This window comes from Phodopus roborovskii, unplaced genomic scaffold, assembly GCF_943737965.1.
Source record: "Phodopus roborovskii unplaced genomic scaffold, PHOROB, whole genome shotgun sequence".
Classification (NCBI taxonomy): Eukaryota; Metazoa; Chordata; class Mammalia; order Rodentia; family Cricetidae; genus Phodopus; species Phodopus roborovskii.
This window is the reverse complement of record NW_026125281.1, coordinates 41,577,795-41,596,992: the sequence shown is the minus strand read 5'-3', so window position 1 is coordinate 41,596,992 and position 19,198 is coordinate 41,577,795. Positions and strand designations below refer to the sequence as shown.

The 19,198-nt window shown below is 46.9% G+C and overlaps 1 protein-coding gene and 1 pseudogene across 1 annotated transcript; one reads left to right on the top strand and one right to left on the bottom strand.

Annotated features, from left to right (window-relative positions):
- Positions 1 to 1,728: 1,728 nt before the first annotated feature.
- On the bottom strand, positions 1,729 to 7,228 carry LOC127233222 (interferon-inducible double-stranded RNA-dependent protein kinase activator A-like; annotated as a pseudogene).
- Positions 7,229 to 8,406: 1,178 nt separating this feature from the next.
- On the top strand, positions 8,407 to 17,567 carry Mmp7 (matrix metallopeptidase 7). The gene is made up of 6 exons (XM_051199592.1): positions 8,407 to 8,523; positions 11,662 to 11,888; positions 11,974 to 12,122; positions 12,914 to 13,042; positions 14,193 to 14,440; positions 17,442 to 17,567. Exons 1-6 carry the CDS (start codon positions 8,410 to 8,412, stop codon positions 17,565 to 17,567), a joined length of 993 nt encoding a protein of 330 aa, XP_051055549.1. The 5' UTR covers positions 8,407 to 8,409.
- Positions 17,568 to 19,198: the final 1,631 nt, after the last annotated feature.

The following is a 19,198-nucleotide window of genomic DNA, read 5'->3' as shown; positions in this document are numbered from 1 at the left end:
CCATAGCAGGAAGGTCCTGGTGAGCATGGAGAAGGGTGGGCACCATACAGCAGGTCTGTCCATCTTCCCCAAGGATTTTCAGTGATGGAAAGATCTTCTCTTCCTGGTGTAGACACAAGACCAACTTCGCAGATGAAGATTTCTCCTAAAGATGGACATTAACCGATAATGGGTAACTTCTCACTTGTAGTTTCTTAAGAGTCTGCTGTTTCCCTAAATCATAAGCTCAAATTAATCCATATGCTAATGAAATCAAATTAGGTGGCATCTTCTGATCTCCCAGAGCCTCAAGCTATAGAGATCAGAAGGTGGTAGCACACATCCCAGGACTCAGGATTGAAAGGTCAACAGATCTGAGTCCAAGACCACCCTGGGCCTCGGGAGAGTTCATGCCTTTAATCCAAGGATTTGAGAGGTGTAAAAGGCACAGACATTCATTAGTCTGAGAGTCAGTCTCTAGCAATGTTTCAGAGAGCATAGCGGTCTGAGTGAATCTGAGGAGCATTGAAGTCAGGAACAGTGTGAGGATCTCCCCTTTAGTCTGAACTGAAGTAGAGGTAAGAGCTAGTGGCTGACTGCTTTGCTTTTCTGATCTTCAGCTTGAAGCTTGAACCCTAATATCTGTCTCTAGGTCTTCTATTCATCATGCTACACCATCATTTGGACAGTGGCAATTGCTTCCTATACTTTCCTGGCCTTTGTCCCCCAAGACATGCTGTGTCACAGTAAGCAGGAGTACATGGCCAACCTGCTGGACTCTGGTTACAGGAACAATTAGAACATGCAGTAATTGTGCTGATGAAACTATACAATTATCCATCCATCACCAGCATTATGAGCACTACAAGGCCAAAAATAAATAACAGAAGAGCATCAAAAGTCTATCACATGTCTGTCTAGTTCTAAGACCTAGCATCGTGGCTGGCATAGCACACACCATACATGAGTCACTGGATGAGTAGTTGACAGTGTGGAATATTAAGGGAGTGTGGGAGTCACATATAACCAACCTGGATTCAAGTCCCAGCCACTGGGTTTTGGAAGATGAAACAATGCCTTCCAAAACCACACAGGACTTAGTTGGCTAAAGTGTCCTCAAACCCAACCCACATTAGCTCGGCTAAAGCAAGCAACAGACATGGGAGATTTTCATTGGCTTCCGTAGCCAGGGAGTCTGAGTGGTTGCAGCTCTCTTCAGGTCTGGGTAAATGGCATGACTGGAAGCCTGAATTAGCCTCTACTTAGCCCCCCCACACACACACACACACACAAGACAGGGTTTCTCTGTGTGGCCCTGCTGTCCTGGAACTCACTCTGTAAGCCAAGCTGGCCTCAAACTCACAGAGATCTGCCTGCCTCTGCTTCCTGAGTGCTGGGATTAAAGGCTTCAAGCAGACATACAAAATTCCAAGCAACAAAGCAGGATGAAGATCTGATCATTTAAATGTTTATTTGCTTAGAATCGAGTATTGACTGTGAATTTTAAAATTGTTTATCATATGAGGCCATCACCTACATTCTCCTGCTCATTATTCTCCAGTAAAATCCATACTGCCCCGCAGTTGTGCCTAGCTTCACAGTTTGGAAGGGGACAAGGGCAGTCATTGACCTTTCTTCCTGGAGGACAGCCTATAACCCTGAACTGGCAGGGCAAATGGTTAGCCACACTCTAAAGTTTTTCCGCCCTCTTCCCTTGCATGGAGATAAAAGATCAAACTTGTTGACAGGTTAGTGCTGGGCGGGAAGAGAGCTATAATTGTTGGCAGCATCATTTTTGCTTTCGTCCTCTGGAAAAAGCGCCTCGGCTGGGGATTCTGAGCAGGGGCTCTGAACATGGAAACCACCCTTCTCCTCTCTTCCCCTTTCTGTTCCTTCCTCCTGCACCTTCCCATTCTGGAATTTACCATCTGCTGATGCATTAGCCTCAAGCCTCAGGGACTGTGGTGGCTGCACCATGAGCCCTGGGGACAGTGGTGGCTGCTCTAAGGGGCCAGGTGGATGGAACAGCACACGTCTCTTTTGCAAGGAGTTTCTGGGTTGCCACTTTGTTCAGTGTCTCTCGCCCAAAACCAGTGGAAGGCCACTGACTCCGGAGGGACCCTACTGCTTTCCTGCCCTTTCTCGAGCCTTGTGATGTGGGACTTTTCTAGGCATCTAGAACTTGGCTTGGGTCACTTGTCCTAACACCTGGCTTGTCTGGTTTCAGTCTTCTAGTTTTCCTCTCTGCTCTGGCACCCACGGACAGCTTCCTGATACAAACTGTGTTCTCCTTGTTTACAGAGGGGACAGACAAGAGACTCCTTTGCTGGGTGTCATTACTCATCACGCTGTAATATTTCAGGCAGTTACTTCCTGATGTCTAAGAGAACGTTAGAATTAACGATTTCAAGAAAGATTATTGGGACACAGTCATTTCAACCTTTTGCTTTTCTTCTATATTTGTCATATTTCCACACTAGTTTCAAAGAAGTGAAAGAAACAGAAAATTACAACACATAGCTCCTAGAATAGGGGAGATGGCAAACAGTTAAAAGTAGTGGCTACTCTTCCAAAAGACGTGGGTTCAATTTTTAGTACCCACATAGTAACACACGGCCATCTGTAACTCCAGTTCCAATCCCAGAGGACTCAGCATCCTCTCTTCTGACCTTTGAGGACACTGCATAAAATGGTGCACAGATATGAATGTTGGCAAAACACACATGCGTGTACATGCACACGCACACACACATGTGCACATGCAACACACACACAGCACATCTCGCAGAATAATAATGACAACATTTGTATTGACTAGCATTTCCTAGCCTCTCACTATATTCCCAGAACGGTGCTCAGTCTTGTATTGACTTAAAGGAACTACCTTAACTTTTCAGGTAAGACATGTACATTTCAGAAAGGCTAAACACTGTGTTGCTATGAAACAGAAGGAAAGTGAATAGCTCCCTTTTAACGTAATAACCAGGTGAATCTGGCTGTTTAACAAAGCAGAAGCTCACACAAAGACAAAAGAAAACCCAAGGTACAAAAGGACACCGTGGCTGAGTTGTCAATGCTTACTTCGAACATAAGCTTGAAGATGTGAGTTGAAATACCCACAACTCTGTAAACAGTCAATCACATACTTTGCTCCCAGTTTGGGGAGACAGGTCCCTGAAGCTCATTAGCCAGTTCAAGAGCCAAAGTCACATTTTAGGTTTAAATTGCTATGCCTAAGAGATCCATGAAACAAAATTGCCTCTGATCTGCAAGCCCCTTGCCCAAGAACAAATAGTTCCCGAAATGCTAGGGGTTATTGTTTATGGGCGATAACAAGCCACATGTCCTCACTCCCCTAAACAAGTGTGTTTGACCCATCTGCTCCAGATGTGTTTGATTATGTGTGGGCAGGAGATTCACCGGCAGGAAATACAAATTGTATGCTTGCCCCAGATTAGACCTGATGGGAAACATGGATTTGTGGATTTTGCCTTTTTAAGACCCTGCAAACTGTGACTCAGAGCCATTTCCTGGGAATCCAGGTATGGATGGGCCAGAGCCCGTCCACCCGGCCAATATTTAATTACAGCTTGCTTTAAATTTTGCTCTGAACTATGCTAGTGGTCTTATTCTCTACCAGTTATTGTAAGCCTAGTGAGCCTAATAAATCTGTGAATTCCAGGTGACCTCTGCCCTCCACACATACGAGCAAAACATGCACACACATGAAGACAAGCACCACAAACACACACGTACAGAGAAAGCTGGGGGAAAATATCAAACACAGAGCATAGGGGTCAATGATTCAAAACTAAACAGTTAATGTCATAAACTTCTCCAAAGAAAATGGAGAGTGCATCTTCATAGCTCTGTTCTCAAGGATCCACTACCCTCTCCTGGCCACTTCCAGGTGCTGCATACACTTGTGTGTACACATACACACACGCGCTGGCACACACACACATAAAATGAAAACAAATCTAAAAACCATAGTATCCAGAGCATTGTGGAAGTCTAGACATTCTACAATTCAGCAACAAAAAGATAAACAACCCCATTTAAATCATGAGCCTAAGACTTGAAGAGATGCTCCTCAGGATGTGTAGTCTGGGCCTTTAACAGGCGTCCACCAGCTCTCATGCCATCGAGGAAAGACAAATAAAACGACAAAGAAGTAGTCTACCCTAGCCTAGAAGGAATGGCTTCTATTCATAAGCACAGTAATATGAAAGAAACAGAAAATTAAAAAAAAAATGTTGATGAGGATCTGGAGAAATCGAGGTCCTAGAAAAATAGCGCCAGGGACAGACAGACAGCAGAGCGCCAGGGGAAGACAGCAGAGCGCCAGGGGCAGGAGAGGAGGGCGCCAGGGGCAGGCAGGGGAGCGCCAGGGGCAGGAGAGGAGAGCGCCAGGGGCAGGAGAGGAGGGCGCCAGGGGCAGGCAGGGGAGCGCCAGGGGCAGGCAGGGGAGCGCCAGGGGCAGACAGGGGAGGGGAGCGCCAGGGGCAGACAGGGGAGCCCAGTTTCCCTCCCCAGCCCTCGCATCAGGCGGCTCACCTCTAATTCCAGCTCCAGCTTCCTTTTCTGGACTCTACAGGTACCGGAATTCACATGTGCATACATACAGACATACACATACTCACATAGTTAAAAAACAAAACCTTTTTGGAAAAGAATATAAGATAGTGAGTTTTATAAATAATAGTTTCGCAGTTCCTCAAAAAAAAAATTGAATGTAAACGTCCTGTTAAGGCCCAGAAAGTTTGCTTTTAATTACAAACACAAAATCATCGGAACCAAAGTTTAAAAGAAAAAGGTTTTTACACCCGTGATCATTTCACAAGTTTCCCAAATGTCTGTTTGGGAATGAGTGGACAAAGTTTGTTGTATTCAAATGCTAGAGCATTATTTGTCTATAAAGACAAGAGTGAGGGCCTAATATTGAACATAACACGGGAAGGAACCACACACACCAAAGGGTGGTTATTATCGTGGCTGCATTAGATGAAGTTTCTGGAATGGTCAGAATCATACAGAAGGAGGGAGAATAGAGATCACCAAGAGGATGGGGAAAGACGATAGTGATTTGAAGTGATGGAAAGTTCTGGAAATGAATCCCTTGACAGTTGGAGACCACAGTAGTAACAAGTTAGTCCTTGAACTGGACATTGAGAAATGGTACAAACAAGGCTGGTGGGTTGGCTTGTTGAGTAAAGACAGATGCTTGCTGCCAACCTGACCACTTGAGCTCAGTCCCCAGGACCTACGTGCTAGAACCAACTCCTACAAAAATGAATAATGCAGTTTGTTTTTTAAGGTTAAAAGCGAGTGAGATGGCTCCATGGCTGAGGGGTGGCTGCTCTTGCAGTTGATCGAGCTTCAGTTCTCAGATCCACACAATGACTCACAACCGTCTGTAACTCCAGTTCCAGGAGATCCAGTACCTACTTCTGGCCTCCACGGGCTCCAAGCTCATACACAGTACTCAGATACACAAGCAGGCAAATCATCTATTCTGTACAACTCCAACACACACACACACACACACACACACACACACACACACACACACCTGGCTTTCCTCCTTTTACAGTGATGCACACTGTATCACCCTCATGAGTTCTGCACATGATTCCACATCTGAACCAATATTGATACCAATGGCTTAGACACAGCCAATTCTCTCTTTCCCTGGTAACGGCCACCCCTCCCTCCCATCAATGTCCTGTCCCAACAGCAGCACCATTTGTTAAGCTCAGATCTCCTCCAATTCTTCTTCAATCCTGCAACTGACCAGCTTCCAAGTTTTTGTTCTGTTTTCTTTGTTATACATCCTGCTGTTTATTTATTTACTTCTTTCTTTCATGGTTTCATGGTTTAAAATACAAAGCAGACTAACCATGTAACCTGAAATTTAGCAATAGCATCAATGCAAGCAAGCCTCATCCCTGTAGTCCTAATAGGTTTCCACAGAATTCACTTCATAAAGCCTTGCTCAGAAAAAAGAGTTTTAAGTACCGGTAAGACTGTTGCTAGCTGTGGTTTTATTTCTCCATTGTCATAGTCAAGTATGCGGGTTCTTCTTATTATAGGATACCTGCCTATCCTAGAAAGTGGGGGTTACAAAGTTTATAAATATAACTCACCAATACAAAGTTGAAGCCATTAGAAAGAGCTTAATAACTACTACCAGGAGACGATTAAATTTGGAAAACTGACAGAATCTGAAGAGATTTGGACACGCAGACACACATTCCAGTAAATGTGTCCTCTGTAAAGGGGAGAAGGGTTCCCCAAGCTGCTCCACGCCTGCTTTCTTCCAGGTATCACCTTTAAATCCTGCAGGTCACCACAGGAGATGCCTGAGCCATGACACATGGAATTAGGACTAATGCACAACTCTGTGAGGCACTGATACTGTCCATTGGCACTCCGTTCTTCTGCATCTGAATGTGCCATGTTAAAACCTGGCTCCTTGGGACTTGGAGAGATGGCTCAGTGGTTAAGAACACTAGCTGGTCTTCCAGAGGTCCTGAGTTCAATTTCCAGCAACCACATGCTGGCTCACGACCGTCTGTAATGATATCTGGTGCCCTCTTAGGGCCTACAGGCAGACAGAGCTCTATATACATAATAAATAATCTTTAAAAATTAAAAAAAAAAAAAACTTGCTCCTTGGCAATCTCACTAAGCAGCCTGATGTAGTCTGTGTTCAGAGGACCGGGAAGGAAGGCTTCTGTTCAGTAAATTGATCTTTTTATCAGGGGAATTAATTCTTCGAGGAATGCCAACCAAGGCACAGAGTAAGGACTAAGGCCTATCCCACAGCATTTGTTAGAAAAATGTCGTTCTCGGAAGAAATATCACTGAATTTGGCTAGACATTTCTCAGCAGGGTCTCTCTTGGCTCATTTTGTTGTTGCTGTTGTTATTTGATTGGGTTTGCTTGTTTGTTTGTTTTGTTAAGTCTCCCTTTCCAGTTTTTATAAATGAGTCTAGCCTGTAAGCTTGTGTGGTGTAGAGGCAGGTCCTCCTTCCTGGGAAAGGGGATATTCTGGAAGTCACCTACCATAGTAAGTAGCCAATTCCTGTAACAAACCAGTTGAAGTAAGCTTGTTCTACGGCTGTTTAGATGGATCAGGCGCTGCAGGGTCAGGAACTGCAAAGCAAATATTTACTCTGGATTTCAAGACACTGTGGCAGCCTGTGCTTAGCCGGATTCTTGCCTGTACCTTCACTGTGCAGGCCATGTCACCCACGGTTACTCTGCCGGTGAAAGCGGGCTATTTGCACACTGGATCTTATCACATTCATCAACCAGAATGTACTGGATCTTCATGCCATGCCTGGGCTTATGTTATCATCTTCCTCATACTGAAGGTCCTGCTGCCCTTGTGCTCCAGCAGCCAGCGGGGCTCAGCGTGATGCCTGCTGGTGGGTGACTTTGGGGTAGGACAAAGGGGACATCTGGGTAGGTCAAGGCCAGCAGTGCTGAGCTGGGTCCTCCCTCCCAGCTCCCACTCCCCAGTCAATCCCCTCACCTCTTAGTTCCCTGCCTCCCTCTACAAAGCAGCTGGCCTGCTTTCCAGGCATGCCTTGGATGACCTTCCTCTGTTCTGCTGTCTCCGCGTGTCACGCTGGCTCTTGTAGTAACTTCTGCTTAGCTCTCACCAATGGCCCTCAACAGAGAGCCTTCTTTGGGTCTACAGAACAGAACACGCACTAGCATTCTCTCACACTCTATTCCAGCCACAATACTTTCTTCTTTCAAACATTTCTCTGAAGCCCATTCGCCTTTCCCCCAGCCAGCCCCCTCACTGCCTCCCTCCCTCCCTCCCTCCCTTCCTTCTTAGCTTAATCATGGTCTTGCTATGTTGCCAATGGTCTAGCTTTATAGCCACTGTGTGGGCTGAAATCTGCAACCCTCCTGCCCAAGCAGCCTCCGGAATTCTGGATTCCAGGTGTGTTTCATCATCCTCATCATCCTCGGTGGGTCTAATACTCTTTCTTGGCATTGGTTTTATTGCAGTACCTGATCGGTGATGTTATCTGTCATTCACGCACTGTTCTGTATATATTACAAATTTCTGGAAAAATCCTTGTCAGATACAGAATACAATGAGGGATCCAGCTACTTTGTCAATTGGACTCCAACAAATAAAATGAGTTTTCTTGTGGATTCAGCACACAGGGGGTGGGGGGATTCTCTGAAAGATAAATGCCCTGTGTTCCTCCTGCCAACATAAAGGCATAATACTTCCTTGTTGTTGCTAAAGGAAAATAACACATGCATTCTAAAGAGAGCGAAAGCATGCAAATGAGGCCACCTATTTCCACACTGGGCCTGTGAAGTCATATAAATGTCTCCAACCGCTGTCAGAAAACATCAAAGCAACCGGTAGGGCTGAGAACAATCGCTGTTGAAGCAGCTATGCAGCTCGCCCTGTTCTGGACTGCGTGTCTGCTGCCAGGCCACCTGGCCCTGCCGCTGCCCCTGTCCCGGGAGGCTGAAGATGTGAGCACGATGCAGTGGGAACAGGCTCAGGTAACTGTCCTCTCACTGGGGTTCTCACACCGACATTCCAAGTGCGCTTCTGAATGATCTGTCTCTGGGTATTAGTGTGACAGCGCATATTCTTGTATAATGTTCCTGGTCTGAGAAGCAGAGCACACTCTGTGAGGAGTCCTGCTATCTGGCTTCCAGAGCCTTCCGGAACTCTGACTGAGTGCACAGCCCTCATCTGCTATCTGGGTGGACTTGAGAATGCCATTCCACTTCTGACCTTAAATTTTCTAATTTGGAAACTGGAGACGTGGTAATAATGATGTCAGCAAGTGGAACTAATATCCAACACTTACGACGGACTTGAACTACCGCTCGTGCTCAGGAAGCACAAGTGTTGCTAATATTATGGATTGTAAATTCTTTTCATAAGCTGTGCTGGACTGTACCACTAAGGATGAACCCTCACAGTGAAGAGACAGACTTTCTTGCATGTCAGTAGAAATTTTAACGTCTGTATTCTACCCAAGGGTTAGTCTAGCAGTCAAATAGCATGACGATGGAAACTCACATGGCTGCAGTGGTTTCAAACCATAAATAACGTGTATGTGGCCTGCCATTTGGTCATTAACTCTATTCTAATGATTCCTATTGTTGCTGCCAACAGAGACAGGCACCAGGGTAAGATTTTCTAGCTCAGAAGTCGTGTTTCTTCGAGTATATAATATAGGTGATAAGTATATCATTAATAAGTATAAAGTGTCATCTGGTAAAATCTGACCATGACTGACAAGCTTCATGCATAAGAAAAATAGAACTTTACTTCACATTCAGTTTTGACGTTTTAAAGTTGACAAATAGATTTTACCACATGGAATTACCAATATTTAACTGGTTTTTACCTTAACAAATAGCATTTTTTAGGAATCTTGATCCAGTTTTTTTTCCCCCCCTCAGGATGCTTTTTCAAGGGTAGTTAGGCTTTTTGCTTGGCACACAGATTGTCTAATAAAAGGGGGTAATTATGTATTTGAGGCCAGCCTAAGCTACATAGTGAGTTCTAGGATAGCCTGTACTACAGAGCAAGAGTCCATCTCAGACAAAAACAGAAGTAGAAAAAAAGAATGACGACATGTCTTCCAGAGAGTGTCTTCATGAAACCCACAGCTCCGGAAGGAAGGAATACAATGTTTGCTATTTGTTTGAAAGAATGTATTCATGATTATTGTGAGTGATCAGTAAGAATTGGCTGTGTTGAATGAAATGCTTCACTGGCAACAGGTAGGAAGGAATGATGTTGGCCAATTTACTTTGGTAAATGCACAGTCATGGGAGGTTTTCTGCAGACATCCCTGCCAGGAGCTCTAATAGAGACAGCAAAGCAGCACACTCCCTCCCCAGACAGAGCACACTCACTCCCCAGACGGGGCACACTCACTCCCCAGACGGGGCACACTCACTCCCCAGACGGGGCACACTCACTCCCCAGACAGAGCACACTCCCTCCCCAGACAGAGCACACTCCCTCCCCAGACAGAGCACACTCCCTCCCCAGACAGAGCACACTCACTCCCCAGACGGGGCACACTCACTCCCCAGACGGGGCACACTCACTCCCCAGACGGGGCACACTCACTCCCCAGACAGTGCACACTCACTCCCCAGACGGGGCACACTCACTCCCCAGACAGAGCACACTCACTCCCCAGACGGGGCACACTCACTCCCCAGACAGTGCACACTCACTCCCCAGACCTCCAGTGCACACTCACTCCCCAGACGGGGCACACTCACTCCCCAGACAGAGCACACTCACTCCCCAGACAGAGCACACTCACTCCCCAGACAGAGCACACTCACTCCCCAGATGGGGCACACTCACTCCCCAGACAGAGCACACTCACTCCCCAGACGGGGCACACTCACTCCCCAGACAGAGCACACTCACTCCCCAGACAGAGCACACTCACTCCCCAGACAGTGCACACTCACTCCCCAGACAGTGCACACTCACTCCCCAGACAGTGCACACTCCCTCCCCAGACGGGGCACACTCACTCCCCAGACAGTGCACACTCACTCCCCAGACGGGGCACACTCCCTCCCCAGACGGGGCACACTCACTCCCCAGACAGTGCACACTCCCTCCCCAGACGGGGCACACTCACTCCCCAGACAGTGCACACTCACTCCCCAGACGGGGCACACTCACTCCCCAGACGGGGCACACTCACTCCCCAGACGGGGCACACTCACTCCCCAGACGGGGCACACTCACTCCCCAGACCTCCAGTGCACAGAAAGCTGTGCTTTCTTCCCAGATGACTAGTTCAGACCAGTTAACCTAACAATTATCTGATTCCTTCTTATCTACAGAAATGTAAACAGCCAGGTCGCAGCAGCCCTTACCTGGCTAATGGACCTCTGTGATGCCCAAGAGTCTTTCTATGTACTTAAGTGCTCTCTCTCTCTCTCTGTCTCTCTCTCTCTCATTCTCTCCCCCACTCTCTCCCTCTCCATCTCTCTCTTTCTCTCCCCCACTCTCTCCCTCTCCATCTCTCTCTCTTTCTCTCTCCCCCTCTCTCTGTCTGTCTGTTTGCCTGTGTATGTATGCATGCATGTGTGTGTGTGTGTGTGTGTGTGTGTTAATGTGTATGTATATTTGTGCATCTATTCATTCTGTGTGTAAGAGTGACTGGGGGGAGGTGGTCAGATGTTGATGTTGGGAATCATTAGTGACCTTCCTGTCTCTTCCTAGCACTGGAGTTATAGAAACACGGTTATTCACGTGGCGTGGGGATCGAATTCAGGCCCTCAAGTTTTTGGGGCAAGCTCTTCTCTGACTGAGCGAGCCTTTTTCCCAGCCTTTGGTGCTCCCTGAAGACATGCTGATGTTCTGCTTCCTACTGCTCTAAAAATAAGTTCAGGCTTCAGAAAGTGGGTGGTGTGTTTGTCCTCAAAGTATGTACTGAGAATACACTGATCCTAGGGGATTCTTTCCTTCATCCTATTAGCCCAGTACTTCTTGCCAATATTCCATTTCCCCTAACCAGTAAATACTTACTTTATACCACAATTGTATAACAATTCTGTCTTCAAATAATTATTCAAATCTACAACAACAGCAGGTATAAAGATGCAGGTTTTCAAATAAAAGGTTCTTTTCTCTCTGTCTACCAGAACTATCTTAGGAAATTTTACCTTCGTGACTCTAAAACAAAGGAGGCCAACAGTCTGGTGGTAAAACTCAAAGAGATGCAGAAGTTCTTTGGCCTGCCTGTGACTGGAGAGATAACACCCCGAATCGTGGAGATAATGCAGAAACCCAGATGTGGAGTGCCAGATGTTGCGAAATACTCACTAATGCCAGATAGTCCAAAATGGCAGTCTAGAGATGTCACCTACAGGTGAGGCTAGCTTTGGCTCCTTCTGATGGAGGCCATGAAGCCTTTGTCCTGAAAACTCAAACTCTGTCTTCCTGTGCATTGTTAGAATCGTGTCCTATACGCCAGACTTATCAAAGCGTGTGGTGGATCAAATCGTGGCCAAAGCTCTGAGAATGTGGAGCGAGCAGGTCCCACTGAACTTCAGAAGGGTGAGGTGGGGGACTGCGGACATCATGATTGGCTTCACGAGAGGAGGTAAGGACAGCCACTCTAAGGATTCAGCATTACGCTGGCCTGCGCCTGTCAGCGGGCAGCATGCGCTCAGGCAGTGCCCTGGTCAGCCAGGTGCCATGGACCCCTTTAAAAGAAAGACGTGCACCCACTTTGTGCTCTCTCTCTCCCCCGCCTCTCTTTCCTGCTGTTCCCCTGGGGCAGACAGGACTGTGTCTCCCTCGTCTCTTCTGTCCCCTCTCTGTCTCTGTGTCTCTTTATCTCTGTTCTCTTTCCTTCCCTCTTCCCTTCCCTTTCTAATAAAACTCACTTGAGCACTGTCTGCCTGGTCCCTCCTCCTCGGTCATGGAGTCCGCCATGGAATCCGCCAAGGTCCGCCACACCTGTTATTCCTAACAGCTACTGCAGGCTAATCCTGTGTGCTTTACCCGTTTGTCATTTGTATCAGGGTCTCCTTTCAAGATTTAAATCCTCGCATGAACACTACTGAGGGCTCTTATTGGTTTAACACATGAGAGGCATTGGCTTCAATTCTCAGCATCACACACACACACACACACACACACACACACACACACACACACACGCTCCAGCGAGCCTTCCACCCTTGGCGGTCACCAGTGCCGAGCAGTAGATCAAATGACAGACAGGAGCCTGGACCAGATCCACAGCTCATCCTGTGTGTGTGAAATTGGCTGTTGGGATCGGGAGGTCAACCAGCAGGACTGGCTTCTCTCTCCAGTCTTCACAACCATGAGATGAGATGACCAGAAAAAAACTGAGTAATTAACAGAAGTCACTGCATTGTCTTGCAGATCATGGAGACAACTTCCCATTTGATGGCCCAGGAAACACTCTGGGTCATGCCTTTGCGCCTGGGCCAGGCCTAGGAGGAGATGCTCACTTTGACAAGGACGAATACTGGACTGACGGTACTGGTACAGGTAGAGCAGTCTCATGACTTTTTAGAAACCCCAGGCATACACCAACTTTTATTTTGATCATTGCTTTAATTATAATTAGAGACACCTTAAGTGCCAACTACTGTGGTGTATGCTGTAAAGTTTTATCTCATTTAATATCTTCCTTTTTAAGAATTGTGTGTGTGGTATAAGTGGGAACCCACAAGGTATGAGAGAAATGACTCTCACAAGTTGTCCTTCGATCACCATACATGTGCTGTGGTGCACACGCACGCGCGCGCGCGCGCACACACACACACACACACACACACACACACACACACACTAAAAATAAATAAGATAAGACAATGAAAAGTTTGGCCACCAAACTGGTCACAAACCTAAAGGGTAAACTGAGGGCGCTTAGACCACCTAGCTGCACCTTCCTGGCCCAAAGCTAACAAGAGCTAAAAGACAAACTCCTGATAACAATGAAGTTCGCTACCTCAGAGTTTGAGGCTGCACAGAACAGCTTCTAACTGACCACAAAACTAAAAGCAACAGTAATCATATGCAGCAGATTAATTATTTACTCTTGGTAACCCAAGGAGGTAGACACAGACCCCACACCCAAGGCACCCAAGAATGTACTTGTCAAGCCTTCTCCTCAAAAGCTTCAACACACAGGGATTTGAAGGGACTGGATCTTTTCCCAGTTCCCCCAACATTGTTTTCCAGCAGAGTATTTTTCTTTCCCTGAATTGTAATTTCCTTAATAAACTGCTCTGAGTGTGTGTGTGTGTGTGTGTGTGTGTGTGTGTGTGTGTGTGTGTGTGAGAGAGAGAGAGAGAGAGAGAGAGAGAGAGAGAGAGAGAATGTGTGTCTCCTTCCTGTGTGTTCATGAAATCCGATCTGCAGATTCCTCTTCCTATCACCTGCTGTTTCCATTACTTTCCCGACATTATTGACTCTATCCTTCTGGGACCAAAAGCCAAAATAAACCCTTTCTTCCTTAAGTTGCTTTTGGACATGATGTTTCACCACAGCAACAGAAACGTCAGTGACACATTCTCCTTCTAGCCCACCTCGCGCCTGAAGGAGAAACAAGTAATAAGGAAGGCTGTTTTTGTATGGCGTGATATAGCACAGGGCTTTTACAGTCCTTTTGATACTTACGTACACCCTTCCCTAGCTGTAGGAGTGAGCTTCCTGCATGCTGCCACCCATGAGTTTGGCCACTCTCTGGGTCTGGGTCACTCTTCTGTTCCTGGTGCCGTGATGTACCCTACCTATGAAAAGGGGAACCCGGAAGACTTCAGACTCACAGAGGATGACATTGAAGGCATTCAGATGTTATATGGTAAGATTAGGGCTTTCAAGACGAGAGTGTCAGGCTTGACAGAAAGAACTAGGAAGTGGAGAGTGGCCTGGAGATGCACGGTGGGGCTTAACCCTGAAAACCCACGGAGTAGGACAGTGGAGGGGGGGGGCCTAGCCTCAACACGTCAAATACATATAAAGGCCTTCTGAGGTGAAGCAACAGCCTTACATCCATGAAGATGATGTTCTATACTATGCATATGAAGAGATACTCGTTTTATTTTTAATTTCTACACAAATATGTGAGTGTGCATGTGCATGCCTGCATGTGTAAGCTCACAAAATACAAGACATATGTAGAATTCAGAGAACTTGCTCTCCTTCTGGTATGGGGATCCCAAGGACTGACCTTGTTCATCAGGCTAGGCATGCAGCCTTTATTTTCTGAAGCCACCCTCCACAGTTCATATTTCACCCTCTCAAGCTTCGGAAGTCCACTGTGGGATGGAAATGTTAGCATCCTTATCTGCGCACCTCAGTGCACTAAGAGAGCGAGCCATCGCCCCAAGCATCATTCATAACTGCCCCCTCCCAAGGAGTTGCCCTACATGGTCAAAAGTGACCTGGGCTCCCCTGTTTGCATAAGCTTGTAGGGAAAGTGATCGTCGTCCACAGACGCTAACAGCTATGGAAACCACTGCCCGTGAAACCTCTGACTGCTGTGGATCCCAGTCTCTCCTGGGATCAAATTCCAAAATCAAATTATCAAACCGCAAAAGTCAGTATTTGCTTGATGATGCTCATTAGAATTAGTGTTTGGGGGACAGATGGGAGGTGTGGCAAAAGCCCATGTCTCTGGATAAAGATGAGGAAGGAAGGTCAAGGAGAGGTGACTTGTGCTGAGGGCTGTGGCTTCCAGGTGCCAAATCAGCTTCTCCTGACTGCAGCTGTTGCCATGTGTTTCTACACCTTCACCTTCTTAACGCAACATGGACCCAGGAATGCAGAACTGCATAAGCTACTTCACACATAAATGAAGAATGAGAATACACTGCACAGTCTTTAAATGATCCAAAGAGAGACCTGCACTCAGGGAAAGTTATTTCTACAGGAAAAGAAATGGATGCAAGCATCTGCCGATCCTAGAATTCACCGTAGGTCAACATTTCCCAAAATGCGTTCCTAGGACAGCAGGTCGCAAAGGAAGCTATTACAGCAGAGTAACGTTGGTAGTAGTACCTGCCATCCTAAAGAGTGCTGAGCACGCATTGTAGTACTTTTTGCGATAAGTGCTGTCTGTGCTGTTCTTGCCGTCCTGACCTTGCTGTGTGGACCAGGTTGGCGTTGCATATGCAGTGATCCCACACCTTCTGCTTCTCTGTTGCTGGAATTAGACGCATGTGCCCCACACACCTCTCCCAGCTAAGACACAGAGAGGGCTGTGGGGGTTTGGCTTGGTTTGGTTTGGTGCTGGGAATTGAACCTGGGACATTGCCTGTGACTGCAGATGTAGAATTTCCCTGTGTGATTTATGACACATCTTAATGGTCTTATTTTCTTCCTTAACAGGAAAGAGGAATGATTTGTGGAAGATATAGACACTTCAGAGAGACTATCTGTGCATTCGTTGGGTTCTGTATTGCATCACCCAATCAGAATGAGCAAGCACCCTTCCTGAACTGCATGTGACATTTGCTTTATTCTTGCACGCACTGTGGGTGGGTTTTGCATATCCCCCTGAGGATCACCTATCCCGGGTGACACCAAGTTGACAGACACCAATAAATGTTACGGGCACACATAATCCCATTCTGTTCCATGGTGAAATTACTCACCCTTGAGAAGACTTTTCAGGGACAAAGGAAGACGAATTAAAGATGAGGTCAAAAACTCATTCAGCCATATTATTTGAGGTTCTTCAGGTACATCTTCACCAAATGGAGCAGGCAGACATGACCCCTCTTGTTAGTCATTGGTCTAGCCCCAAGTTATGATGCTCCCTTATCCTGGTGGCTCACTCCGAGTCCGCTGTGAAGGCAAGTTCTTCCCACAGAAAGCCCGAGCTCTTGAGGCATGTAGTAACAGCCTCAGGCTTACTGTGAGCTCTAAGTTCCTGCCCCCATACCCCTCCTGGTGCAGCTGCATCCTGGGTTCCCTCTGCATGGCCCTCTAACAATCCAAATGTCAGTATCACCTTCTTTTTTTCCAGCTACAACCCATGAGAAGAGCAAGTGTTGGTAAGGGAGGATGGCTGGGGCTTGTTGATTGCTTCCCTAGCTCTAGATTCAGTGAGAGACTGGGTCGTAAGATGTAAGTGGAGAGTGACAGAGTGAGACATTGAATATCCTCCTCTGGCCTCTGTGGATGCACACCAATGTATACGCCACACACACACACACGCACATGCACGCACGCACACATACACTCACACACTCACACACACGGACACTGAATATCCTCCTCTGGCCTCTGTGGATGCACACCAATGCATACGCCACACACACACACACACACACACGGACACACACGGACACTGAATATCCTCCTCTGGCCTCTGTGGATGCACACCAATGCATACGCCACACACACACACGCACGCACGCACGCACACACACACACTCACACACACACAGACACTGAATACCCTCCTCTGGCCTCTGTGGATGCACACCAATGCATACGCCACACACACACACGTGCGTGCGCACGCACACACACATGCACGCACACACGCACACACACACTCACACACACACACACACAGACACTGAATACCCTCCTCTGGCCTCTGTGGATGCACACCAATGCATACACCACACACACACACACACACGCACACACGCACGCACTCACACACACACACACACACACGGACACTGAATACCCTCCTCTGGCCTCTGTGGATGCACACCAATGCATACGCCACACACACACACACACACACACACACACACACACACACTGTGGGGGGATCAGATAATAATAATGGGTATATCTGCTGCCTTTGAATCCTTCACTTAACCTTTTCTCTAGCCCTGTGTGTGACCTTAAGACCCTTGTAGAGCTAGGCTTCTGCTGAAACTTGGTTTCCTGCTGTCCTGTGCTTTATTTCATGCCTTAGGACTACTTAACAAGCTTCTCTGGGAAGCAGTGCCTGCGGGATCAGGACGCCACTGCCAAAGACATGGCCGTTCCCTCCTCCTTCCTCCTCCTAATGAATGCACAGCCCCCACCCCCCGTGGAATAGAAAACAGAAATATATTTAGTTTTGCTGATATAGATGCCCCCATCATATACTCTAAAGAGGTACATTCTTCTTTTCAATTTCCCTTAGAGACATTTTTTCATTGCTCTACAACTAAGAAATACCAGCATAGCCATTAGAAATGCATTATAGAGGCGAAGCCATAATCCTCACTAAAGTATATACAGACCGCAGATCAAAGACACTGAAACAGAACGCATCTGTAGCAGTGAATGGGAAGTTACAAGCTGGTGAACTCAAGACCATATGATTTGCCATGAGCAAATGCAGTCATGCACCAAGCATCCTTTTTGCTGGCTTAACACGCGTTCTATCTTGAGCAAGAGGAGGCCGCTTTTCTCTTGCAGCTGGCATGGCTGCCTGTTCTCTCCTTATCCAGTCTTTCCTCCACATGTCCTAATGCCAGGGATGCTAAACTGTCCCAGCTGGGAGGGGAATGCTGGACTGGAGGGACCTACAAGACACTCCTTCCTGGAAACACTGCAGGTGTGAAATCTGGCTCTGGGGCTCTGAGAAGGCCACCACTGTGTCCCTGAAGTTGCCTGTGTACTGCCCTCCCCGTCATGTAGGTGAAGGCTCCTCTTCAAATTTTTCATGACATGGCTCATGTCTTCCAATGGGTTGGTCTTTTGCTCTTTGGTTTGCAAACCCTGCAGCTTGACTGGTTTTCCTGGTGCTTGCAGTATATTTCATCCCTTGTTTCAATACTAATGATAAAGGCACCCTTGACTGAGCATAGAGAATCTTACTTCAGTGAAAATGGCACAAAGACCACTTGTAAATAGAGCATCCCTTAATAAATGGAGACCTGGATTCTGTTTTAATTGTGATTAAAGGGACATCACATGACAGCTTCTGTGTTAACTGTAAGTACACAGTTTAGTACTATTGGATATATTTACATTGTTAACTTAAAAAATATCTTTTGAGACAGGGTTTCTGTATATCAGGCTAGCCTGGAGCTCTCTATGTAGCCAAGACTGACTTATAAGCTCTGCTCCTCCTGCACGCAGTGAGGGACAGGTGTATGCCACCATGCCTGATCATACGGCGCTGGTGCCAGAACCCAGGGATGTCTGCCTGCTAGGCAAACATCCTGGTAACTGAGCCACATTCCCAGCAGTAACAAGCTTCCTGGCCTCGGCACTGTTGACATTTCCTAAAGATTTAAATATGTTTATTTTATGTGTGGTTTGCCTGCATGGATCTAAAGTGCATGCAGTGTCCCCAGAGGTTTGGAAAGGACATCAGGTCCCATAAAACTGAACTGAGGCTATAGTCAGTTATGAGCCACCGGGTGGGTACTAAGAACTGAACCCCAGTCTCCTGTGAGGGCAACAATTCTCTCAACCTCTGAGCCGCCCCTCCAGTCCCTCTGTGGGCATCTTTGACTATGTGTTGTGGTTTGTTTAGCAATAATCTCCACCCTCCCACTACATGTCACTAGAGCCCTGTGTCAGCTGAGGCAGTCAGGAATGCGCTGGCATTGCCAATGTCTCCCAACGGGAGAAGTAACCCCCATTTAAGAACCACTGATTCTTAAATCACTAAAAGAAACCACCAAAAACCACTAAAGAAATCTGATTCTTATCGCCTTATATGTTGTGTCCCCT